The sequence below is a fragment of the Salvelinus namaycush genome, chromosome 4, assembly GCF_016432855.1.
Source record: "Salvelinus namaycush isolate Seneca chromosome 4, SaNama_1.0, whole genome shotgun sequence".
Classification (NCBI taxonomy): Eukaryota; Metazoa; Chordata; class Actinopteri; order Salmoniformes; family Salmonidae; genus Salvelinus; species Salvelinus namaycush.
Genome location: NC_052310.1, coordinates 42,409,325 through 42,428,409, shown reverse-complemented (window position 1 = coordinate 42,428,409; position 19,085 = coordinate 42,409,325). Strand labels below are relative to the sequence as shown.

Below are 19,085 nucleotides of genomic sequence, written 5' to 3'. Positions count from 1 at the left end.
TTATGGTAAGGAGGTTAGGAAGGCTCTACCCTCAGAGGACTGACAGTTGTGGAAGGCCAAACTAGCAATGGAAACAATCTGCAACCTCAAAACTGTACCAGCAAAGACAAAAGTATATGTAAACATGTTACTCGTATACAGTAGATGGCCTGTTTCCCTGCACTGGCAAAAAGCACTGGGCCTCATCTGACTGTACAGTAGCAGCTCACGCTCCTATGTGGATTGGTACCATGTTTTCCTTTATATATACTTTTAGACCAGAGATTCCAAGTATTGTTCAAAAATGCAGAAAGAACCATTCGCACAATCAATAAACATTTTCAAGCTCCATTTAATGTCCTACCAAAAGGAGTATGTGACTGAACCGGGATTGAGTAAAATAGAAAATGCTTTTTCTTTTACTGGAATCAACATACAATAGATGAAGGGATTTTAGCCAAACAGTGGAATGATCTGTGTGTAGAAATTTCAAATAAATCAGTGAATAAACTCTTTCAAAGTATCTGGTGGTATGATGTCAATGTAGATAAAAAGGCACATGGCAGCTTGGTATCTTATGAGGATTGTTGAACACACACAATCGCATACACATGCAGAAGCGTTCACATACATATCCCAAGCACATCTTACATACACTCATCTACACAATCAGATCAGTGTATATATCCGGGCAAAGTAAAACAGGTTGCATTTATTAAACTTGCATTGAGAATTAGTGAGGGACAAAACAAACAAAAAAGTGTGAATTTTTTTTAACAGCCTGTAAAAAAGGTAAGTAATCATAGCAATTAAGAACATCCATTTCAGCCTTTATTGAAGTTTACAGGATCCTGTAGAAATCAATGGGCAAACAGAAGATTTCTCAAATTCAGGAAAGTGTATGTGTTCTTTTCTTTTAAATAGTATCCTTAAAGAATGACCAATACATTCTTGGTTACAACTGTTCTTGCGCTAACAGTCCCAAAAAAATTTGAAATTAACATTCATTAAACATTCTCTAAAGGTATGCTAGTTCCCTTATATATTCTGTGATTCCCTCTGTCATTATGTATACATAAACAAGTTTAATAACATACCAATCAGTGGTTAATTCACAATTGAAAAAAAAAGCACAAAAAGTTTACACTTTTACAGGTAAATAAAAGAATTTGTTTATCAACTGTTTCCTTAAGGGCATAGCATAGTTCGGAGTTTTGTTTTATTTTTGTTGGTTTGTATGCAGTTTCATTCTCATCTTGTTTTTTGTCCTATTTTTTTCAGCTATTACATAATTAGATTCTTACATACAAATATTGACAAAATGGTGGCTTGTGCTTCAAAGCCTTCAAAGTCTATTTAATAACAATAGTAATAGTCGTGAGGAGGAGTAGCCGCGGCTAAGGGTGCAGGGAAGGGCAGGACTCATAGCAGGCCCTCACTGCAGGGGCCGTCTTGGCTGCCGCTCGGCTTCTCCGCATCCTGATTGGGCAGCTCTTTGACCATGAGGGCGGCACTCTTCTCTGAGAACTCCTCCCCGTCAGGCTCCAGGCCCTCGGGGCAGGGCAGCTTCAGCAGTTCCTCTCGTAGCTGGGCCGTGTGCCTCTGAATGGGGGAGAGGGACAGAGGACACAGGGTTCAGAGCTACTATTTGCTGTGAGGGGGCAAGTACAAACATGGGCTCTTACAAGGAAACTGATTTATACTCTACCCAACAATTATGACAAGGCCTGTGAACTCTAAATACTCTTCCAAACCAATACTAATTTCAAGCCCATCATTTAAAAAGATGCACAATGCAGAAATCACTTTGCCATTTCCTGGTTGCTAAAATGTTCGCCTAATTCCAGTTTATGTGACAAAACAAGCAAGTGTAGTATAGAGAGTCATTGTATAATCTAAATCATTGCAAAATATATTTTCTATAAACAAAATATTGTATTTTCAGCTGTTGTACAAAACCTAAAGTAAAAGACGCAAAAACAAAACTTTAAAAAAGGAAGCGTATAAGTAGCGCCCATAGAACAGATCTACCGCTTCTTACACTTGCTTTCAATGAGAATGACAGATCAAGAGCTCACATTTCTGTGTGAATTTTGTCAGGTCGCCCAAAAAGTTACATATTGTAGCTTGAAGTTTGTCCAAAATACTCGCGCTCACATGAATCCATTCCAGTTGCCTTCTCAGCGCCAAATCAGAGTATCTCTGTGACGAGAGCATACAGTAAACCAATGAAAAATGACCACTTCCAGCACTTTACCTTAAATAATGTTTTACCAAAAAAAAAAAAAAAAGTGTGCACCAAAACAAACCCATCGTTTCAGAACCTGAACCAGTTTTCTAGAGCAAGAGGAAAAACCATGAAGGTAATGGGACTACACAGACCTCTGTAGGCCTGCTTTAAAACAGCACTGAGTGCTTCCACAGCACTGTGCTGCGGCCCCTCCGTCTTTATCAGTGTGTCGGGGAGATTATTTACACTGGGTATTAATTGTGGTTATTAAAAGCCAGAGGAACAGAGTCTGGCTGCCAGTGAGCTTAGGGAAGTAGGACGCAGGCCCCTTATCTGTTCCTCCATGGCTGCCTCGAGACTGTCAGAGGGGGAAGCCGGCTAATGCATGAATCAAGCCTGTCCACCATGCATAAAACACCAGGGATGTCACTCTCCTCCTGAGCAACCAATTCAGACTTCCTTAACCAGGACTGTGTGTATAAATATAAGTGAAAGGGGGATGGGGTATTCACTTCTGTGGAGAAGGACAAAATTCTGATACAACGCGAGGTCTCCTGTAGATGAATAGTGTTTGTTTACCTTCAATGCAGCAGCGTGATGGGACATGGTGCGGCCCACTCTCTTGTCACTGCTGTACTGCTGGATGTCTGCGATCCACTCCTCACACTGCGCCATGACTTCCACCCGCTTCAGGTAGAAGTGCTTGTGGATCACCTGGGGATTACAACACAGCCATGAGACTCAGAAACATGCAACACCTGCAGGTCATCATTACCGAAACTCATCTCTAGTTTATGGCCATTTAGTAGGGCCCATGAGTTTTTCCTGACCAGGAAAACCTCTGGGACCTAGTTAGAATGCTTGAAATATGCTGAGAAATGTAAACGTTGCATCCATGACACACTGGATAAGGAAAATGACCATAATGAAAATATAATTCAATCAAATTTTCCATTTGTTCTTCCTTCAATTGATCCTAATATAACATTACTGAACTGCTGTCCTATGGCCCAGATTATGCAATAGTGAAATGAGAGCCAGCAAGTTTTGGATTAAATTTCCCATGGTTCATACTGGAAAGGACAATTGGTGAGCGCAGTGAAACTAATATTTATTTTTTGGGCAAATTTCTGATCAGGCCACTGCAGGTGCCGTAACGGTCAGTGCTATCCGGGATCCCTACACTACACCATAAACCCCTACCTTAACCCGTACAATTTTAAAATGACAACTTCAATGGGGTAGGTATATCCCAAGGATCCCGGATAGCACAGACCTTGCCTCAACTCTTCTCCCTACCCAATTGGTAAGTTTATGAAGCTGAAAAAGCAGGATGTTGTGAAGAAAAGCATAACCTCTGAAAGTTCTCCTCTGCAGCAGGAAGCAGCAAGAGGACTGCTTGTTTCACTGACTGGGAAGGGAGTTGGATATCTGCAGTCCTTTGAAGTGGAGCGTTAACAAACAGAAGCGCCATCTCGCCACTGAAAATGTTTTGGAGGAGAAGTGCTATGATGTCTCCCTTGACTGAGTTCTCTAGGTCTGCACAGATCCTGAGATGCTGGGTATGTATAAGAACTTTACGCCAAATGGACTGATAAGCAGAGTGATTTCTGTGATTGTTATTTATTTTTAAATTCAGATCCCCATTAGCTGTTGAAGAACTAGCAGATATTCTTCCTGGGATCCACACAAAACATAGTGTTCTGTATTTTGTCATGTTCTAATGGACAAGAACAGCAACACAAATTTGAACTAAGAACACTACATATGACAATTTTTTTTTACATAATAAACATGAGAAAAGAAAGCTTCTCCCAGCCACTGTTCTGGACTTGGGGACTGTGAAGAGACCCCTGATTGCGTGTCTTGTAGGGTACGTATACATTTTTGAGCTATGTTTTGCCCAGACAATTCAGTACTTTCAGCATGTCAGTACTTCTTAGAAAGACCAGCAGTGATGCAGTAATTGTCTCCTCTACTCTGAACCAGGAGAGACTGACATGCATGTTATTGACATAGGCCCCTCTCTGTACATTTGAGGGCCAGACGTGCTGCTGGGCCAGCTGTTCTGGGCCAGCTGCAGCTTTTCTAGGTAATTTTTTCCACACCTGACCATACAACTGGGCAATAGCCAAGATGCGACAAAACCAGAGCTTGCAGAACTTGTTTGGTTGCATGTGATGTTAACAAAGCAGATCCTCTCTATCAAAGACAGACCTCTCCCCATCTTTACAACAACGGAATCAATATTCTGAGACCATGTAAGTCTACAATCTAATAGTGCTGAGCGATTAACCGTTATGTCGGTTATTTTTCAAACAACTAATTGACATTGGTTCAATTATTTGAATTCCATGATTTTTTCCTTCTCTATAGATAAATCCGATCAAGCCCAAACTATGCGATGTAGTAGGGAGTTGTAGTTTCCAACAGGCCAATATTCTACATAAACTTGGTAATTAACTACAATGACCATAATACATTGGGTGCCTACTGGTCTGGTCTGTGGTTCTTTTATGCATGCTATGTCAGGTTATTGTGCAGACAGAGTGCGAGAGAAGATTGGCATCAAGAGGGATAAGAGCAGTGCCTTATTTACGTTGAAGAATTACTAAAAAAGTGATTTTGTCAGACAGCATAAGCAGCAGCTCTCTAGAGATGACTTGGAGTGAAATAATAAACCAAATCAAATGAAACAAATCTAATGTACACAACTGAAATAAAGTAGTGTGAATAAATGATGGTAAATAAGTGATAAGCAGTAATGGGCAGTCACTACCATCATGGGACTTTTAATAATTGTTCTATTCTGTGCTGTTGCAGCATTCAAACCACATAATGCAGTTAATATATAATTTAAAAAAAATATATTGAAACCAAAATCGAAAAACCTGGATTATCCAGAAACATGAGTAAAGGGATAAATTAGTCCGCGCGACTGGCATTACACTTTTTTATTTTAAACGCCCGCTAAAGAAATGAGCCACCAAATCACAAATGCGAGACGAAACCCCCAGGGGTAGAATTGGCTCTCCACACACACCAATATTAAGATAGCCTAGTAGTATAAACCGTGTGGCGATCTAGATAGTCCTAATGATTGGGATGCAGTTCTGTATTTTAATGGAGCAGGCTTGACTGGCAACTTGCTCTCTCAGTCAAGTTTAATACGCTTCACGCATCACCGGGTCTCTCTGACGTCACAGCAGGGATGTGCTCCAGTCAGCCTCTTCAGCCTGGCTGTCACTACATCCACCTGGTCACGTTTTTTTTTTTTTTGTGTGCAAATTATGACAAAAACGAAGTATAATTATTTATTCAAACAGTAATGTGCAATTGACCAAAAATAAACCAACATTCTGAAGGAGGTCACAACGGCACGGAAATGCCCGTCTGTGCAGCGTGTGTAGGGCTTATATGTCTACCACTTTGTGTAGCCGTTAGCGATGCTAGATTGAACGGCAATTAAAAGGAAACTACAAAGTAGCCTATCCCTACCTGGCAGAATCATGATTATTTGCATCAATCCAGAGGCCATTAGTTTTGAAAACTCCATCACAAGTCCACTACCGACATAAATTGACTTTAGGGGAAGCAGTCTAATTGCCAAAATTATATAGCCTACTCCTGTCTACACAGAAAAAATATATATATATTCAAAATATGCTACTACACCAGAAACCATGAATTGGCCACAGAGGATCATTAGCTTCTTAAAAAAAAAAGTTTAATCCCATTGTCTTACAGTCGGAATAGGACGCAATTTCGGCAGTGTGTACAACTGTGTTGCGACTGCCAGTGAAAAGTACAGGCGCCCAAGCCAGGTATGTCACAATATTGAATCAGTTTGTAAAGAAAATGGCTATTGCTGTAATGACAAAATTACTAATCTCTTTCATAGTTATCAAAATTCTCAATTTAAATTCAATCTTATTGGCATCAGTGGAGAGCATCGGCCATATCCCAGTGAGCGAGCATATTCACTATCATTGTTGGGTAAATGCCACTCAAGTTAATTTCCTCCTCCAGGTTAGATTAATGTCATATTGTAGGCTTCCCTTCTCATAGGCCTATTAATGTACATGGATCAGACGTCATTTCTATTGCTCTGTCAGTGTCAGCAGAGTAGGCTACCCTGTCATTTTTGTTGTATTGAAAAAAAGATTATTCTAATGTCATGTCTGGATTATTCTCCAGTCATACAAAGTATAGTAGAATTGCATGAAATGTGTCCATAACAGGGCCAAGAAAAGCATCTGATATACTGTTGCCTATAGCCTAGGCCTACTCTACTCCCCTACCAGCTCAGCCATGCATTGAACTGTCTTTTATTTTATTTTTTACAAACAGTGATTGAGTTATATTATTAGCCTAAATTATGACCATCCAATCTACACATAAGTCCGCAAATGCGATGATGCATGGAATGCTTTATTATAAAAGTTATAAAAATATTAGCTTCCCCAAACTTGAAACTCACATGCCGCTTACGGCTAAAGAAACACAGCTAGCCAAACAGTCTGGCTGGTGAGCACTTGAATTAAATGGTAACTACAGAATTTTTTTAAATCTCTGATTTTCCCCCGGACTTCGAAACTTGTTCCTCTGATGTGGTTTAAGCATTGTTGTCGACCTGGAACATCCAATGTTGTTTTTCACAACAAAAAAGTGATTTGGGAGCTAAACTACTAAACTAATTTTTTCCTATTTTATAAAAGTCCCTCTCCCCACTTTATTTTGTTGTTGCCGTGGTATTGTTTTGGTATCAAGTATTATCAAATTCTGCAATGTAAGAACATAAGGGGTTTGGCTCGTCATTATGAGGCTGGTTCTGTATGGAACACAGGCACATTATGGGACACAGGCCAGGTCATTATACATTTATTATAAGAAAATGGGTGCAACCAAATCATGTGCTGGTGCCACACTGAGGATTAAAATCCAATATAATCTAATATATTATATTGAAAGGCAGATCTAGGCCTGACATTATGTGGGAGACCTCCATTTAACATAGTCGCTTTGAATTGGTGAGCGTTTCTAAATGCCTAAGTACCCAGGGGCGTTTCGTGTTGGAAGGGCAGTGCACATGTGACTTCGGTACACGCATCGATCACGGTATGGATGAAAAGCGTTGTGTACATATCCAAGAGTCACTGAACATGGAACACGTGTACCCATCAGAATAGGGCGTCTTGACAAATTACCAATCCATGTGAGAGAGAGACTCAATACAACCAGACAAATGCCCATACGTACACACACTGGCATGGTCTGTTGATTGTGTGCTCCATTTCCAGATAAATTAAGTGACCTTTTAGGTGAGCTGCCGTCCACTCATTATTCCAGAGGGCAGACGTGTGCATGTTTCCATGTGCTCCACACACACAGGGGTCAAGGGTGAGTATGAATCATGCTGTGGCCATTCAAATAAATGTTTTCATCCCGTCTGCTGTATGCTCACTCAGCCCCAGGTCTGCTTCCCTGCGAGCTCAGGTCTGCTACATTGACTACAGCATTGTAAATACTCCCACTCACATCTAGTCTCAACTTCAGCCTCCCCTCTCAGTGTTCATACCGAGTAGAGAACAGGAACCTCTGGAGGGGTAAAAATCACTACTTCGGGCAGAAGATTATGGGGTAAATCATTAGTTAGGCTTCATTCAAGTAACGTTACCTTAAAAATGCATCCTCACTTCATTTCTTACTCGCCATTGATCTTACGTGACTGGATTGGTGAACACAATGAATGTATTGTATTGCTTTCACCTTTCCAATCAACGAAATCTTACCAAATTAGCAGTGCATATACGATAAGGTAATTGCTAATTTGCTGCTAATACGCGCCTATCCACAATGACTTCATGGCTAATTAGCTGTATTATACTCAGCGTCATTTAGAGTACCAAGGAAGGTATGGGTATGACAATCTACTGATTGGGTCTACTGAACAATCTACTGGGTATGAATCTACTGAACAAAAATATAAACGCACACATGTAAAGTGTTGGTACCATATTTCATGAGCTGAAAAAACAATCCCATAAACTTTCCATACGCACAAAAAGCTTATTTCTCTAAAATGTTGTGCACAAATTTGTTAACATCCCTGTTCGTGAGCATTTCACCTTTGCCAAGATAACCCATCTACCTGTCAGGTGCGGCATATCAAGAAGCTGATTAAACAGGATGATCATTACACAGATGAACCTTGTGCTGGGGACAATAAAAGGCCACTTTAAAATGTAAAGTTTTGTTATACAACACAATGCCAAAGATGTCTCAAGTTTTGTGGGAGCGTGCAATTGGCATGCTGACCGCGACAATGTCCACCAGAGCGGTTGTCAGAGAATTGAATGTTCATTTCTCTACCACAAGCCTCCTCCAACGTCGTTTTAGAGAATTTGTCAGTACGTCCAGCTGGCCTCAACTGCAGACCACATATATATTTTTGTTCAGTATATAAGCATTAGAATAACTAAAATCTGCTCCATAGTCAACTGCTAGGGAGGTGGTCTCAAACCTAGTCTCGGACCCCCCTCCCCATTCATTCTAGGTGAGCATATACTGGGAGTAATTCATTTGCCGGCAATGACGATTTATTGTTGCAATAGTATCAAAGTGATTTGTTGTGTTCGGAGTTGCAGTCACACGCCTTGTCGCCATTCGGAGAGGGAGTGCGTGTGTGTGACTACAGCTGGGACTGAGGCGGGGGTGGGCACAGCAGAGGGGAACGATGGCCTCCTTTCCCAAATGGGCAAAGGCGGCACGGCAGATGGCATGGCCTCCTGATGGAAAAACAGCTCAGGTTTATTTACGCTGACCTCAACACAACGGGTCCAGCGGTGTGTTTGTCTTCATGTCAGCATTCTCAATCATCGCCCCGGACACCGCGTCATCCTGACAAAGATGAGGAGACGCTCAGTGGCACGCCTGTAGAATCCCTCCCTCCCCATTGTCAAAGGTCCTACTCAGTCACACAGATCCTGGTGACTAAACAGTGACATTTTAAAAAGCCCCCATCGTCACTTTTGACTGACACTCTTCCCATCTGCAGAGGCAAGCAGTCGCTGCCACAGAATTGGGCCATGGGAGGGAAGGAGGGAGATTAGGGCAATGATCAATTTCCTTCCCAGCGTAGCCATGGAAACCCCGGTGGCTGTGGCACATCGCTCCTCCACTCTTGGCTTTCCCTGCTCCGTGTGTGTGTCCAAAACCAGGCAAGCTTTCTCTCCCCATCTCTCAGTCACGAAACCCAACACAGGAGCCTTATCTCTCCTCCAGCTAGACTACAAAGCAGTATTCTCAACCAGGCTGTGCTGGGTTAGCAAGTTACACAGAGAGAGGAGAGGAGTCAACGGCCCAGCCTCGATAGGTCCCACTGGGCAGAGGTGTCTTGTTAAAACCCATCAATAATGCACCGTAATGGAGTGTGCTCAACACAATGACTAATTTCCTTGACAGGGTGTGCGAGCTGCACTCTCTGTGCGTGTGTGTGTGTGTGTGCGCGGTCCCGCCATGGATGCATCCTCCTCTTGTTTACATGATAAATGAACACGCAAGGTAGCTAGCTCCATCTGCTCTGGAAAGGTCCTTGAACCGTGAATCAATCACACTGTATAATACACCTGGTCAGGGCTGGTAGAGGTCAGGACAAGAACACGCTCCTCTCTTAATGGTTTCCATAACTTACCCCTTTTCATGACCATACAGCCCCCACAGTGGAAGTGTCGTAATAGCCATAAAATCAGGCGTTCAAACAGGGAAATGGTTCCAATCGTATTTCATTTTTCCCATAGGGGTTTTAGAAAAACGTAAAATATGGGCTGTGTTTTATGTAGGCTTACCCTGGCGTTTTGATAACCATGTAAATCTCTCTCGGACAAGACTCATTTAATCAATATATATTCGGCTGTATTTACTCAGTTTCGAAAATGATAATTAGCATCAAAGTAGACATCATGCAAGACTACAAAGACTACAAATCTCTAGCTGACACCTTTGTTAACAGGTAGTGTCAATTAAAACAAACTTTCAGGAGACAGTTCACAGAATTGTCAATGTAATGAAATTTAGCCAATTTATTCAATACTAAATGTAGCTAACATTATATAGCTAATCCAGAGATTCTTACCTTTGCCTCCATTCGGCAGTCTGGTCCATGGCATTTGTAGTTCTTCATGATAGCCACATTAGCAGCTAATTAGCGTTTTATTTAAATCGAGCCGAATATATTGATAAGTCACCTTGTCCAAGAGAGATTTACAGGGTTAAGAAAACGTCACGCCAGGTTAAGCCGAAACACAGCCCTTATTTTAAGTGTTTCTAAAATCACCTATGGGGAAAAAAGAACGGTGGAAAATTATTGGAAACCTTTGTTTGACCACTAGGTTTTAAGGTAATTATGACTCGTACTGTGGTACTCTTGCCACACAACAGTGGATAGCCCTGTGGTAATGAGCTCCATCCCTGTGTGGCCTGACAGGGGTGTCGGTCTCGCTAAGCTCCTGAGGAGAGAAAACGCTCCTTTCCTGAGATTTGGGAGGGGTGGGTTTTGGATGTCACCCACAGCACCGCCTCCCCTAATAACCTACTCACACTAGAGCCGGCTGTGCGCGCGGACACCCCTCGGCTCTCACACACACTGGGAACTAGATTTCAGCGGCCGACCTGTTGTTCCTAACACCACCTGACAATCTCCTGCTGCATTATTCAAGGTTGCTTTTTATTCTTCATCTCAGACTATAAATAGGGCATAAAAACTGTGGAAATCTCACACATAATCCCCCGGCCCCAAAAATAAATGTCTATGGTGTCAACGCTTTCACGGTTCACATGAGATCGGAAAGAGACCACGCTGAGCTTGATGCACCATCAACACGGAGGCAATAGTACTGTATGCGTGTGTGCCACGGCTATTCTTCCTACAAAGGCAAAGTAAGTAAAAAATGTAACGGCAAAATCTGACAGAAAGCAATTTCTGGTACTTCATGATGTTTTCTGATCGACTGGCTTCATTTTTGTGTCAAGAAACAAAATGCCACATTAATCAGATAATATACATCACAACAGATCAAAGATTTCTGACCAAATTCGTAGTTTCTACATTTCACCTTTGTAGGGCAGTATAGCTCGCCAATGTTTGCGGACAGTTTTGGGCTTAGACGGGTAAAGGGCAACTCAGGAGTGTCACATGAGCCTAATTGAATTTCAGGAGGGCACTCGGGCAGTATTGTAGAGGCATGCTGGTTTTCCCAGCTCCCATGGTCCATTTCATATTGAGCCACTGATGTCAGAACTCTGTTTGATTACAAAGGCTGCTATACCATACTACAGCTGACGATTTTGTCCCTGGGACCCGAAAAAGAAACCGCCACCCTTCTACCACAGAGCATGGGATAATACTGGGAGCTGGTGACACGAGTTTGGCTGTGTGGAACACACACACAATGTACTTCAACAGTACCTCTACCTCAATAGACCAACTTAAACAATGGAGACCAATTGTCTTTAACTATTCCCCAAACTATACATCTAATTCTTCTCTGTTAATGTGTTCCCCTGGTTTGATGCATCTCTCTAGGTAATTCCGTAAATCTATATTTCGGGGGAGACGGGTATGGTTCTATATCTATAAAATGGGGTAACACGGGGCCAATAGATTCTGGACTAGCCTCCATAATATTTCAGTCTGGCTTCCCTCCCGGTCTCTCTATACAAATGACAGAAAGGACATGGCAGTGCTTTCCAAAATTCCACATCCCCACTGTCTCCCCAGCCTGGCCAGCTAACAGGGCTAATCACCAGCGTCTGACGGCCTGCTAAATGATGTCTAGTTGAAGGAAAACATTGGTCCGGAGGCTCAGGTTGAGACCCACAGACAGACGTCCTCTCTTTTCTGATTGCAGGTAGAGAGAGACCGGAAAATACATTACTGTTTGGCAAAGCAGAGGTTGCTTGGCAGAGCAGCAAGCATCTGGGATCTTAATTTAATTCCGTGTTTTCATCCAGGACTACATTACCAGAATCCAATATTTTAATCGATGTTGGCTGTGTGCGCGCGTGCATACACACACAGGTGAACAACAAAGCAAAGCCAATGACAATGGCATTATGAAGAAGTTATTTGTTGCCGTGTCATGAAGCTCCCATGAGCTACAGTGTGACAGAGGAGCAACAGAGTGAGTGGAATATCGGATGCTGACTTCTATCTGTTCGCAGTGTGAGTGATTAGATATAGCACGTTAGGAGCCAAACTGGAGCGGTTTTGACCTGTCTGTGGTTCCCTAGTTCCCGCCATCAGATAGCAGCACCCACACAGGGCTGTATGCGACACTGACACCCGCCTCCCCAGTCTGGAGGAATTCATTAGAAACACCTCTTTCCTCTCTTTTTCTACTGCTCTCTACCTCCCAACCTCCCTCTGTTTCACTCTTTCCCGCCGCCTCCGCACCATCTTCCCATCCCTCTGCTTCACTCTGTCCCTCCATCTTCCCATTCCTCTTTCTACTTTCTCCCTCTACCTCCCAAACTCCCTCTGCATCACTCTTTCCCTAGACCCCCGCCCTCTTCCCCTCCCAACCTCCCTATGCTTCTCACTACCCCCCGCCCTCTCTTTCTAGGCACCATCTTCCCCTCCCTCCCCCTTCTCTCTAAGCAGAGTTGGTGACTGATCGCTATCTGCCACGCTATCAGCCTGCACGGCCCGTGTCAAGGACAGGAGGAAATTTAAAAAAATAGCGATATGATCTACCTGGGAAATAGTAAACAGTGAATTTATTATCTGCCACTATCCTAATATCGTCCCAAAGGAGACAATTTATTGTCCTTTATCTGCCGGTTTTTTTTGTGTGCAGAGGCTGGTTGCTACTGTAACAAGGGAGCATGGTGAGCGTAATGCTTTGTCATGACAAAGAACGATACTACAGTAGAATTGAGAGCCATTAAACACTGGCGTGGGCCAGGTTGAGGTGTCAGGGAACCTGCGGGGTAGCCTAATTGTATGTACGAAAGGGTGAGCCACTGTAGGATAGTATGGGGGGGGGTTAGGGACAAAAGAGATTTAACCGCTCACCTCTTTGAAGCAAGGCGAGGGGTTGCGTAACTGCTCCAGCATGGCCCACTTGACGGAGGCCTGACGGATGTTTCCGTCGTACTCGCGGGAGCTCTGCGTGCCGCTGGGGGTTCCGCGTGAGCGCTCGTAGCCCGGCTCGTTGAAGTAGGGCTCCGACACCAGGATCAGAGACTGCACCGATACCAGCACCTGTAGAGCGAGAGAGAGGGGGAGGAGAGAGATTAATGGAATATATTTGATCATTACAAAATACACATACAGCCACTTGTAGGGAGGTTACCAAAGGGGGTGTGTGGGGAGAAAGAGAGAGGAGGGGGAGCAAGAGCGATAAGAGAGCAAGAAAAGTTGGAGGAGACAAAAGCAGGGGGATAGGTGAGAACATTGCAGAGACCACAATGAGCAACGCAGCAGAATGTATGGGGGACACTAAGGGAGCGTCAGACAAAAGCATGATTTTTATTAACAATTCAATTAATACCCCGGGCTGTCTCAAGGAGACTGGGTACACGGCTCGCTACATCACACCGCCCAGCATATATTAACCACAGAGCCAGACACTAGCTGGACGGCTGCCTGCCTGTCTGCCAGGCCAAGCTGGACAACACTCAACGTGTATCCTGACGGTCAAATAGCTGTCAGCCTAACAATAGATCTAGATTACCCCAATCCTTACCTCAACCATCAGTGGAGATGAAGAAATTGATACTGTATGACTGCCAAGGGACACTGTCTACTAACTCAGACCCTGGTGACCTTTCTACCCTCTCCTAGCCCCCACCCTTCCCCAACCTGCTCACCGCAACTAGATATCAGGACCAATATCAGGGCCAGCTGATTTTGACTTGATTCCACCATATCGCCATTCAGCCTGCTATTTCCATTATTGATCTGGCAGACACCAACTAGAATGATAATCAATGGAGACATCTCTATGAACTCTCCAACACTGAAAATGAGGGAATTAGAAAAGGGAACCATTTCTAAAGGACTCTAGCTAGGCTTGTTGCCAGATCAATATCCACAGAAAATGACTCTTTCCCTCCCCCCTTCAGAGGACAAATAGCACTTTTTGAAATATTTTTTTTTACAGCTTTTCTGCTACATATACCCTACCGTTCAAAAGTTTGCGGTCACTTAAAAATGTCCTTGTTTTTGAAAGAAAGGCAATTTTTTTGTCCATTAAATTAACATCAAATTGATCAGAAATACAGTGTAGACATTGTTAATGTTGTAATTGACTATTGTAGCTGGAAACGGCTGATTTTCTACATAGGCGTACAGAGGCCCATTATCAGCAACCATCACTCCTGTCTTCCAATGGCACGTTGTGTTAGCTAATCCAAGTTTATCATTTCAAAAGGCTAATTGATCATTAGAAAACCCTTTTGCAATTATGTTAGCACAGATGAAAACTGTTGTTCTGATTAAAGAAGCAATAAAACTGGCTATCTTTAGACTAGTTGAGTATCTGGAGGATCAGCATTTGTGGGTTCGATTACAGGCTCAAAATGGCCAGAAACAAAGACCTTTCTTCTGAAACTCGCCAGTCTACTCTTGTTCTGAGAAATGATGGCTATTCCATGCGAGAAATTGCCAAGAAACTGAAGATCTGGTACAACGCTGCGTACTTCTCCCTTCACAGAACAGCGCAAACGGGCCCTAACCAGAATAGAAAGGAGTGGGAGACCCCGGTGCACAACTGAGCAAGAGGACAAGTACATTAGTGTCTAGTTTGAGAAACAGACACCTCACTAGTCCTCAACTGGCAGCTTCATTAAATAGTACCCGCAAAACACCAGTCCAAACGTCAACAGTGAAGAGGCTACTCTGGGATGCTGGCCTTCTAGGCAGAGTTCCTCTGTCCAGTGTCTGTGTTCTTTTGCCCATCTTTAATATTTATTTTTATTGGCCAGTCTGAGAAATGGCTTTTTCTTTGCAATTCTGCCTAGAAGGCCAGCATCCTGGAGTAGCCTCTTCACTGTTGACGTTGAGACTGGTGTTTTGCGGGTACTTTTGTCCATTCCGACCCAAGGGCTGTTGCTCTAATGACACCATATTCCATATACAGTGTACTACTTCAGACAATCATATCACCCCATTTCGCATATAGTGCAAGTGCACTACTCAAAAGTAGTGAACTATATAGGGAATAGGGTGTTATTTGAGATTTGCCCCAAGGTCTCTACCAGTGTGACACAAACTACAGACTGGCAGTCAACGATAAAGCTGGTGATAAAACCCCTTAGCAGCCCAGCTCAGAGTGATTGGTGTCGAGATGGTATTGCCTTGGGCTCCCAAGTGGCGCAGCAGACCCTGGTTCAATTCCAGGCTGTAACACAACCGGCCGTGATTGGTAGTCCTATAGGGCGGCGCACAATTGGCCCAGCGTCGTCCGGGGTAGGCCATCATTGAAAATAAGAATTTGTTCAAAACTGACTTGCTTAGTTAAATAATGGTTAAATAAATTAAAAACAACACACACGCCAACATAAACTCTATTGATGGCTTTACAGTATGGAGGATCTTTCATGGCACCTGTCAAAACAGCCACCTATTAATACACACCCTGTGGTCACAGACACAGGCTGATGATCAAACATCACCAACAACTGATGGAGATGGACTCGGGTATTGACAGCAGAAACAACCAAACAAACACAGACCCATGAAAGGGTGGTGGAGGTATAGTACAGTGGATTTCTGTCTCACCTGTAAAAAGCTAGAGGTCTGAGGGTTCCATTTCTCCTCTGGTCTCCCGTGCCAGGTGTTGAGGATACTTAAACACACCTGGAGAAGACAGAAACAGATCAAGGGTTGAAGACAAGTGAACGACTGTCAGGTAAACATCCACAGGCCCTCCCTCCTACCCATCCACCCCTCAATCCATCCCTCATTCAGAGGGAAAGCTGAGAAGCAGTTTGCCCTGGCCTCCTCACCAGAGTGCTACCTCTGCTGTAGAAAGCCCACAGTAATTCTTAGAGCAGCTGTCTCCTTCCATTATGAAAATAGATGTTCCTTGTCAGAGCCTTCCTAATGAGGAAGAACAGATGAGGCAGGCTCCAGCACCTTCACGGCTTTTCACCAGGGGAGGGGGGGGGGGGGGGGGGGGGGGAATAGTGCGCTTCTTCTTCATTTTGGCAACACACCGAAAATAAACTAGTGTGAAGGGAAGGCTACTCAAATCAAGCTCTCTCTCTCTCCACTCCAAGCTGTGAGGTTAACAGGTTGATGGTGCCACAGAGGGATCACTCTGAACAGACTGGTGCTGAATATACACTCAAATGTGACATATTTTTGTGGAAAGCCAAAAGTTGAAGGGACGGTAAACATTTTTCACTAAATGAACCACACCCCCAACACTTAAACTGTTGATTAAAAGCTAGGCAGTTGAGCCAACTCCTCACCAACCCCCTAACCCTGAGTAACTATATGGGACTCACTTTCCCGTCGTTGTAGAGGTTTGGGTTAAAGCGCACGCTGTGTCCCCCGGTGGTCTCCAGGTTGACCAGGGGCGGGGAGTTGGGGTAGTCCTGGGGGAAGTACACGTCAAACTCAAAGCAGCCGTTGGCGTACGGCGTGTCTGCCGGGCCAGTGATGAGAACCTGCAACACACAGACCACAAGGGGTTAATGACAATTCACTACCCCCTTTTTTCTTCAACACACCCATTACCACTAGAGGTGGCTGACACAAAAGGACAGCATTTTTTGTCTGAATATCTCGTGGCTATTATAGAAATCCAATTCATTTCCACACTAAAATGAGATTAGCTAATCAATCAAGGAGACCACAGGAAGTGGAAAAGAAAAGAAACAGCAGACAGACGGACAGGCTTGGGAAGATCCCAAAAAGGATCAAATAAGGGAAAAGGGATCTTGGTAATTCTGCAGGAATATCCTTGTGCTTTCAGTGACCAGGAACTAAAGACCTTTTGTCTGTATAAGTGGCTCGGTCTGATCGATACAGGGGAAAACCTTGTGGGGAGGTAGCCCGCACTCCCCCCTCTGCTCTGTTCTTTGCTCACACGCGCTGAGTAGCGGGTTATTAGCTAGTCACAGGTATTCAGGCTCAAGGATAGCATGCCCGAATGGGGGGGCTGTGATTTACTGCATTAGCCGCTCGCAGAAGGCCCTGACAGCGGAGGGCTAATCTGATCTGAAACCCACTGCACCGAGACCTTGTTTCAAGAGCATTTGGCTCTGGCTTTTTAAAACAAAAAACCCTTTCAGAGTTTCTGTGGGGGCCAAGCTCAGAGAGACACTATCTAGACCAAGGAGGAAGGGCCAGGGATGCAAACTGGTGAGGGCCCCCCAAAAAATTATATGCACAGAAACACGCAGAAAATATGTGTAAATTGCTAGAAAATTGTAATGAGGTTGTCACAACACCAAGATTGTACTAATGACGTGATACCAGGCCAAGTTTCACAATACTGAGTAGTATCGTGATACATTGGGGCTTGCCCCGTCCACCCAGGACGCCTGTTCCCATTTTGTATACTTTCTGCACAAAACCCCGACCCGGATATTCACACCTCTACTCAATAAAACACGTTGAATTTAACTTCACGCTTCAGCGTTTACCTTTCGGATTTTTTTTTATAGCAGTGGTGGCAAAGTTAGTGTGGGGGTGGCGGGGTGTGGTAGTGGCTGTGGCCAACGGAGCAGCCTCCGACCGCAAATTGTAGAGGCCGCAGAGACAATTTAGCTGTTTTAAAGCTCATTTCCTGCAATTCTACACATTTTGCCATGGATTATGCAATGTTCTTATGAGTCACTCATAAAATCAAATGATGGCCCCATGCCATTTTTGGAATTTTAGATTATCCCCTAGTCGTTAGTTCTCAAAGATGATCATTTAAAAATATACTGAAAACATTTTACCATCATATTTATTAGAATGGTGGCAACTATATAGCAGTGCCGGCCCGGTGCTGCTAAAATTTAGTATAGGGGAAACACTGCACTTGTTACTGTATAATAGAAAGGGCTACTGCAGAAAATAGCTGATTTACTCATCTCCAGGCCTACCTGTGATTGGGCAGGAGGAATGTAGTAAGGAACATAAATGCATAATGATCTGCATTTTCATTGTGTCAGTACAGGGAAACACACCAGGTTTATATGAAACCATCTTCATCCTACTCTTCAAACAACTTTACACACAGCCTTTACACACTCGCTCTCCCTCCCAAACACACACTCTCCCTCCCACACACACACACCCTCCCTCCCACACACACACACACACACACTCTCCCTCCCACACACACACACACACACACTCTCCCTCCCACACACACACACACACTCTCCCTCCCTCCCACACACACACTACACTCTCCCTCCCTCCCTCCCACACACACACACTACACTCTCCCTCCCTCCCACACACACTCTCCCTCCCTCCCACACACACTCTCCCTCCCTCCCTCCCTCCCTCCCACACACTCTCCCTCCCTCCCACACAAACACTCTCCCTCCCTCCCACCCACACACTCTCCCTCCCTCCCACACACACACTCTCCCTCCCTCCCTCCCTCCCTCCCACACACACACTCTCCCTCCCCCCCCCCCACACACACACTCTCCCTCCCTCCCACACACACACTCTCCCTCCCCATCACACACACACTCTCCCTCCCTCCCACACACACACTCTCCCTCCCCATCACACACACTCTCCCTCCCCCCCACACACACTCTCCCTCCCCCCCACACACACACACACACACTCCCACACACTCCCTCCCCCCCACACACACACACACACACACTCCCTCCCTCCCTCCCACACACACAC

General features: G+C 44.2%; 1 protein-coding gene across 1 annotated transcript in view; it reads right to left on the bottom strand.

Annotated features, from left to right (window-relative positions):
• Positions 1–313: 313 nt before the first annotated feature.
• Positions 314–19,085, bottom strand: part of LOC120046546 (baculoviral IAP repeat-containing protein 6-like) — a 147,300-nt gene continuing 128,528 nt past the window's right edge. Inside the window, exons 69-73 of the mRNA XM_038991874.1 lie at positions 16,724–16,885; positions 15,993–16,070; positions 13,284–13,472; positions 2,789–2,923; positions 314–1,581 (exon numbers count right to left, since the gene is read on the bottom strand). Of these exons, the coding sequence (XP_038847802.1) occupies positions 1,402–1,581; positions 2,789–2,923; positions 13,284–13,472; positions 15,993–16,070; positions 16,724–16,885 (744 nt within the window). The 3' untranslated portion in view covers positions 314–1,401. The remainder of the gene's footprint in view (positions 1,582–2,788; positions 2,924–13,283; positions 13,473–15,992; positions 16,071–16,723; positions 16,886–19,085) is intronic.